An 8,154-nucleotide genomic window follows, 5' to 3' on the forward strand; every position below is an offset into this window, starting at 1 on the left:
GTATTATCATAAATAACACTGTACAATTCTTTTTTTCACATCAGTTCTTTTTAGTTTGTGTGTGTATCTGATAGAGAAAGACAGGGGAAGTCATCGCATGCAATGACCTATTTTTGTCTTTTATTTGCTACAAACTCAAAGTTTCACTTATGGACAAATAACTGTCAAACAAACTCGTGTGAATGTCTATTTTTGTTCCCATTCTTACAAGTTCTTTTTGTTGCCTGTGTATGTGTGTGAATGGGACATGTAGTATGAAGCACTTTGAGTGCTCAAGTAGAATGGAAACATACTGTATAAGAACAGGTCCATTTATTTTTGTAGATTATTGATCTTAGTGCACAGGGGTGGAGCCAGCATTTGAACATGGTCATTCATGTGCAGCATATTGCTAACCTGTTCTTTTATTAACTCACACCATACATTACAGCCCATGGGCCCAGAGCATCCAGCCCCAAAAGTGACCTGTATGTTATTTTAAATGTGATCTGCTCTGAAGTGTTCATTACTATGTACTCATCACTGAATAATCATGACAAACAGAGTTGGATTTGTGTAGAACTGTTTGTTTTCCCTTCATGCTGTTTCAACTCTGTGTTTGAAAATGTTTTCGACTGGAAACCAGAGCCAGATGTCGTCTACTCTTCACTGAAGTAGTTCACCAATTCAAGTACCAGAATCCTGCTGTTGGGCTCTAACTGATCCATTCAGCACTTCAGACCTGAGGACATTATAGACAGTAATATATTGCTTTATAATGATATACATTATAATATAATATATATAATAATCTATAAATGCAAATGTAATGCAGTGTATGCTCTCAGGAACCTTTCCTTTATATTTATTTACTTATGTTATTTCTAGTGTGGGACTGTACTGTTGTCACGGCAGCAGAGATACCACAAACATACCCCTCCTTGGGGCTTGTGAGGGGGCACTGTAGGCACATCACTGTGCCCTGCAGTAAGTTTACATGAAGTATAAGTATGATGCAAAAACTTCAGAGTGACTTAATGTAAACTCATTTTGGCTCATTTGATCCAAATCTGTTCACCAGAGTATCCCAAAAACATCTCACAGCTCCTGCAGGTTTTTTATTAATTTTATTCCAAGCTAGTACAAACTGTTGTAATGTACTGACTGTTTTGAACGACTGTTCTTTGGTGTTGTTTGGTCTATGCTACCATAACAAGTGGTCTCTCACAGGAGTCATGCATTTGTAGAGGAAAGTCTTTTATGTCCTAAAGGTTTTGAAATAAATTAAAAGCTCTTTATAAATGTAATATTTCTCTTGTTTATTCATATTACTATTTACTATTTAAATCATTCAGTTTCAATGTCTTTATAAATAAATTTATACATTATTTATGTATAATATATTAATACATTATATATAAATGTATACATTTATAAATATACTGTATGTGTATATATGTATGTATGTATATATATAATACAATGATGAAGGGAAACTCTTCTTTCAACAAATTCAAAGTGTTTTACTTTTTTTTAAATCAGACCTCATAGTATTTTCATAAAGTTAGAAAAGTGAAAGAATGCTCATGTGAGCAATTACAGTGAAACCTGCAGGGGCATGATTGGGAGGAACAGCCACCTGGATCTGAATCTAAATAGTGCTTTTTTGTTGGACCTCTGGGCAAACTACAGTTTGTTCATAACAAACAGCATGTTCGAACACAGGGACGTCCATAAGTGCATGTGGCACTAGGTCACCCTAGGTTGCAAGTCAAGTGGAATACAGCTCGGCTGATGCAAAAACTCTGGTGTGGGAGGAGTTCGGAAAGGCCATGGAATAAGACTTTTTGACTGCCTTAAAGAGATTCTGGCAAAGTGTCAGGCAACTCAGGAGGGGAAAGCGGTGCTCTGCCTGCAGTGTGTATAGTGCAGGTGGAGCATTGCTGACTTCGACGGAGAACATTGTCGGGCAGTGGAAGGAATACTTCGAGGATGTTGTAGAGCTGTCTTGGTTGGCGCACCTCTACAATGTTGAGTGGAGATCAAGGGTGGTACCTCTGGATTGGCAGACAAAGGTGTTTGCTCCCATCTTTAAGAAGGAGGACCGGAGGGTGTGCACTAAATATAAGGGGATCACACTGCTCAGCCTCTCCTGGAAGGTCTACACTAGGGTGCAGGAAAGGAAAGTATGTCTGAGTTGAGTGTAAAAGCAAAGCTCTAAATTTACCAGTCAATCTACATTCTTACCCTCACCTATAGTCACGAGCTGTGGCTAGTGACAGAAAGAGCGAAAATGTGTCTACAAGCGGTGTAAGTGAGATTCCTTCGAAGGATGGCTGGCCTCTCTCTTAGAGATAAGGTGAAGAGTTCAGCCATCAGGAAGGAGCTCAGGCTAGAGCCGAGGGAAAACATCACTTATTGACTCTACATTTCTCTCTTTTTACAAAAGAATGCCAGAAATAGCAGCACAATTCTGACATTCAATTTAAACACATTAGAATACAGAACCATCACAGTTACGATCAAGAAACATTATGGTGTTAAAAAAACATTTATTTTAACTGTTTAGAGTTATCTAATTAGGATGTGTCTTACATACAGGTAAAGATTTGTTTAGAATCAAACTGTTTAAAAATGAGTTGAAATTACGTAATAACTAGCCTCTTATGAAGCTCCATACATTAAGTCAGTAATCAGTGATGGTTGAAAATGTTTTTAAATGGAACCCTTTATCTGCCTTTAAAATATATGTGTGTGTACATATATATATATATACATTGCTTGAAATTCAGACTGGATATATATGTAAGTTTAAAACAACAAATGACAAATGTGTTTATTCAGCATCTCAAATGGTCCTCCATGTAGTTTTGTATATTTTGTATAGTTGTATAGTATAGTATAGTATAGTTTTGTATATTTTGTATTTGTATATTTAAAATATGTAAACAACAGCACTGGTATCATTTGTTTAGCAGTGACTTATTTTTGTGTTTAATTATGCAGAAACATGTACAAGCCTCGAATTCAAAGACACCTTAAAAGTCTAAGTTTGGAAGTCATCAACAAGAAATGACTGAATTAAAAAGATCAAAAACCATTTCAGCCCAAAGTAAACCAAACATCTGTTGAATCATGAATAACTTGATATACTTTATTGTTCTTTTATATTGCCATATTTAAATTACTGTGTAGAGTTGTGGAGTAACACATACAAAGATGCACTGCAAGAATTATGTACATTTAAAAACAGGCAATAATGCTGTGTAAACCGTGGCTTAAACATTTAACAGGGAATATACAGAAGGTGTTCTCAGATAGAGAGGGTAACATATAATTTAAAACTTTGTAAAGCACAGACAACAATAAAAACTTTGTGTCTGTCTTATGTCTGTGGAGTCTTTCAGCTGATCTACATTAATGTTCAAACACTTTCTAGTCCTGACCAATTGGTATCTGAATGTCCACATATGCGATTTTGTGTGTGTGTGTGTGTGTGTGTGTGTGTGTGTGTGTGTGTGTGTGTGTGTGTGTGTGTGTGTAGTCAATATTGTTTCTAAATGAAATCCTTTATTTTACTTTAAAAAAAGTCAAGATGAAAACACTGCATGAAAATCAGATTGGACATAGCTTTAAAGTGTCATGTCTCAGCTGTGTGCAGGCAGGCAGAGAGGAAGGACCCAAGATGCAGGACTCACGGAAGCGAAACTGAATTCCAAACAAACAGCTTTATTGCAGGAGTTACCGAACAGAAAACTAACTATACTGAAAAACAACTAGACTGGCATGACGGCAAACAGAACACGCAGGGATTGAGGGCAGAAGACGTTAACGACGCAACACAGAGTAGGGGAAGACACAGACACTAAATACAAGAGGTGAACGGAGCGAAGAGGAAACAGCTGGGAGACACGGCTGACGCTGATTACACTGACGAGACAGGGAGAGCACAAAGCTGAACGCACTGACATAGGACACAGACCTACAAAATAAAACAGGAAGCACACGACAGACAGAGACACAGACGCAGACTCATAAGCAGGCATAAAGACATCATGGACAGACAGGGGGACAGACAGAGAAGACTAAGCACAGTCAACCTAAACTAAACTTTAGGGCAAGATAACGAAACCCAAAGCAGAAATAATCATCATCATCATCACCAGATAGCTTAAAGAAACAGAATACAATCACAATCAAAACAGCATCACCTGAGAATAAGAACTAATCCATAATGCAAAGATAAACCAAAACCTAAGGAACTCAAAATGCTGGGTCGAACCGACCCAGGACCGTGACACAAAGGAATAAATGACAAATGTGTGTTTTCAGCATCTCAAACTGTTCTTTAACGGCTTTAACTTTGTTGTATGTTTTAAACTTTGCATAAAACCACAACAGCTAGTTCTCCCTTTTGTTTCCACTGAGCTGAGGGCACATAGTGTTTAAAAAGTGTGGGTCTATTTTATACCTTGTGGGGTTTTTTTCTGTTGTTGATGATAAGTTTAAAAATATAACTGGTGTTGTTTTTCCAAAACAAAAAAGAGGTGCTGAAACCTACTGTCAGTTATAACGCTTCTCAGAAATGTTTTCTCACTGATACACAGAAAATAATGATCTTAATGACACTTTGCAGTTGTGTTTTTCATACATCTTGATATTACATGGGAACAACACTGGTATAAATGTTTCAATCTTCAGTGACTTATTTTTATATTTTTTTTATTGCGTTGCAGTGTACTACTCAGCAGTGAAGGTTGAAGATGTCACTTATGGACAAATAACCATAAGGTCAAGCAGGCCCAGAGTGTGAGTGGTTCTCTGTCTCTCTGTGTTATCCCTGTGACACACTGTACACACTTCCAGGTTGTACTCTGCCCCTCAACCTATTTACCGAGCTTTGACAGGTTTACTCTTCATAATATGTTTGCATTATTAGATCATGTAAGTCATCTCATGTAGATTAGTCCATATGTCAAAATCTGCTGAGGCCACAGGTGCAAGTTAAGAACATGATATTTATAAAACCATATTTAGGTCTTTCAATTCCAGTTCAGTGGGGCAGTTATTAGTACAGTTGTGCAGTCATCCAGGCCTCACAGTGTACATCAATCGCTCTCTGGTTCAGCACAGCCATGAAGCAAGACAGGGCCAGACTGCAACGGACAATGAAACAGACAGAAAACGTCTCTGTAGGCACTCACGCTGAGGAACACTGTGAAACAACCCACTGCTATATCATTCAGGTCATAAGCACACATATGCACTACTCAGTTTTGCATTTATAGTTTGTAGTGTTTCTTGAGACTTTCTGTAACAATTTTTTCTCGTGTGTCCTTCAATCAGCTTCCACTCAAGCCAGTGGACAGTGCACATCATTCAGCCGTTGAATAGCTGGAAGAAAGAGCTGCTCAGTCTCTCTCAGTGGACTAGTGTTGAAGGTGTGTAATAATGTGCATGCTTCAGTAGTGTGTTTTACTTTAAATGTGTTGAACTATTAGTAAATAGGCATCACCTCGTGCTATTAGAGGAGTGGGATTTTCTTTGGCAAACTTGTTGCTGATGTTTTTCTTTTTTATGGTTGTTTGATGGACAAAGTGTCGTGGTTCTGTTTATTTGTTCACCAAAATAAACAGACGCATACTTCATTTTGACACAGTGTTACTAAAACTGAGGTCTGAGAAAATTCATATTTTTGTATTTCTTCGAAATGTCCCAAAGAAAGACAATTGTTATAGTTTCACGCTCCTTTGCGCAAGGCCACTATAGATATGATTTAATTTCGAAAAGTGCTTGCACAAACAACTATGAGGGATTTATTTCTTATTTTTCAAGTAAGAAAGTTTCATTTCATCATTTATTTTCACTGTTTTGTTTAATGATTAAAGAAACAAAAACTCCACCCTCCAACTGTATCAGAGTAAGAGGGTGGGAATTGCGTATCTTGTCTCCTCGCACTGTAAATTAAATAAAAGGTCACATCACTGAGAGGGACGATGAAGGAAACATCTCTGCAATATCTGCCCTGTAAGTAAACAACCTCTGTTTTCAGAAAACTTTAGTTTTACATACTTTTTGGCTACTAAGTAATGACAGATGTGAAAAAAAATGACATGAAATACAAGTTGAACCGAATTACAAATTATTAGTGAGGCCAGATGAAGCCTGATGAAATACTGAAATGCTTCATTCAATTGGTTCAGAAAAAGCTTCATTTCTCGAAGCTTATTGTAATTTCAACTATTTATTGTCATATCAAATAATCATCTTAATCTGACCTTTTTTGTGATTCATTCATTGATTTAATTTAATTCTATATATTTTTTTCAATTAATGTTAAAAGTTATGTTATGTTAAAAGTGTTGCAGTGATTGTGCTTGGCAGAAAACAAAGACTTCACCTTGGAATGAAAGACAATAAAAAATTTTTTTTAAAAAACAAGCCCCCAAATCCTACCTGAATGTTATTGTAGGTAACACATAGAGATTAACTCACAGATTAACACAAAAGTGTTGTCATACAGGGGGAAACCATTCTCCTTTTAATTCAATAAAAACCTCTTTTTTATCAGAGGTGAAAGTCGTACATGAACAATAATATTATTATTACTAATATTATGATTATGATAATTTTGCAGGAATCAATTGAACTTCATGTTCATAAATCACACCAACACTCAATACGCGCTTCGTAAAAGACTTCCTCAATTTTTTGACACACGCTCCAAAGCAGCAGCACAGTGCGCACATCACAACAAAATACAAAGTTAAAACTGTACTGCAGGTCTGAAGAGGAACTTTGAACAACCTAACCAGTGCACACAGTGTGTGAAAAACTGTCAAGTTAAACTTTTTATTAACTACAGAACTGTACAATGGATGGACATTTACCTTTGCTGCCTTTTACACAATACATAGAAAAACTCTACAATATAAAAAAGTAAAAAGTAATATATACAAATGAAACATTATCTGTATAACAATAAAATAATAATAACATCAAACATCACTTTTATACAGGCACAGTTTAAAAAGAGTGCAGGCATAATTAACTATGCTTAATCTGTTTGTTTGTTTTGTAATGTAATACTGATCGCTTGGTTCAACAACTTGTTTTTAGTTCTGATCTCACTGCTGTACTGCACAACAAACCAAGGTTAGTAACAACATCTCTGTCTGTAAACGTTCTTTTAATGTTTAATATTGTTTCCCATTAGGATTTATACTTTTGGTCTTAATGGGTAAAAGGGAAAACCAATTAATTGCATTTATAGTTAACACAGTTCCACCAGTTAATAGCATTGAGCACAGAAACTTACTTATTTGACTGACATTACTTTCAGCCCACTGAAAAGTATTCTGTAACCCTCACAGCTCATCTGACTGTGAGTCCCAGCAGCTCTCAGTTCTTTAAAGGAGACTTTGTGTCTCTGAGCTGTGAGGAGGACGACAGCTCTGCTGGATGGACTCTGAGGAGAAACACAAGCAAAGAACAGAGGACTCAGTGTGGAGATGGGTGGGGAACATCAGCTGGTTCCTCCTGTAACATCAGCTACATGGCTGTGTCTGACAGTGGAGTTTACTGGTGTGAGTCCAGAGAGGGTCCCATCAGTAACATGGTTAACCTGACAGTCACTGGTAAGCTGAGTGTGTGGAGTTAGTGTTGATGAAGCTGTGTGTAAATGGATGAAATGCTGTAGTTTGTCTCTGTGTTGAGGTGGATCAGTGATCCTGCAGAGTCCTGTCCTCCCTGTGATGGAGGGAGATGACGTCACTCTGCTCTGTAAAACAAAGACCACTCCCTCCAACCTCCCAGCTGCTTTCTATAAAGATGGCTCCCTCATCAGGAAGCAGCCTACAGGTCACATGACCATCCAGCATGTTTCCAGGTCTGATGAAGGCCTCTACAAGTGTGACATCAGCGGTCATGGAGAGTCTCCATCCAGCTGGATCACTGTCACAGGTGACACACTCACCTGTCTGTGTTTCTGCAGCTTTCAACATTCACAATGTGACGACAACTTAATGACTGTGTTTGCTTTATTTTAGACAAACACACCACCACACCTCCACCTACATCCACCTCTCCTCCTGGTTCCACCTGTGTCTCTCCATCACTCTTCTCTCTTGTTCTCACTGTGTCATTTCTTAAATCAGTCTGTGTTTTGGTTCTACT

The 8,154-nt window shown here is 37.5% G+C and overlaps 1 protein-coding gene across 1 annotated transcript; it reads left to right on the forward strand.

The window, feature by feature from the left end:
- Positions 1 to 2,311: 2,311 nt before the first annotated feature.
- LOC120434128 (Fc receptor-like protein 5) lies at positions 2,312 to 7,922 on the forward strand (the record flags this gene model as incomplete). Its single annotated transcript, XM_039601664.1, has 3 exons — positions 2,312 to 2,338; positions 7,322 to 7,616; positions 7,696 to 7,922. Coding segments are annotated over exons 1-3 (549 nt in total), but the record flags the coding sequence as incomplete, so codon positions are not given.
- Between the last annotated feature and the right edge of the window lie 232 nt (positions 7,923 to 8,154).

Source organism: Oreochromis aureus, linkage group 3 (assembly GCF_013358895.1).
Source record: "Oreochromis aureus strain Israel breed Guangdong linkage group 3, ZZ_aureus, whole genome shotgun sequence".
Taxonomy (NCBI): Eukaryota; Metazoa; Chordata; class Actinopteri; order Cichliformes; family Cichlidae; genus Oreochromis; species Oreochromis aureus.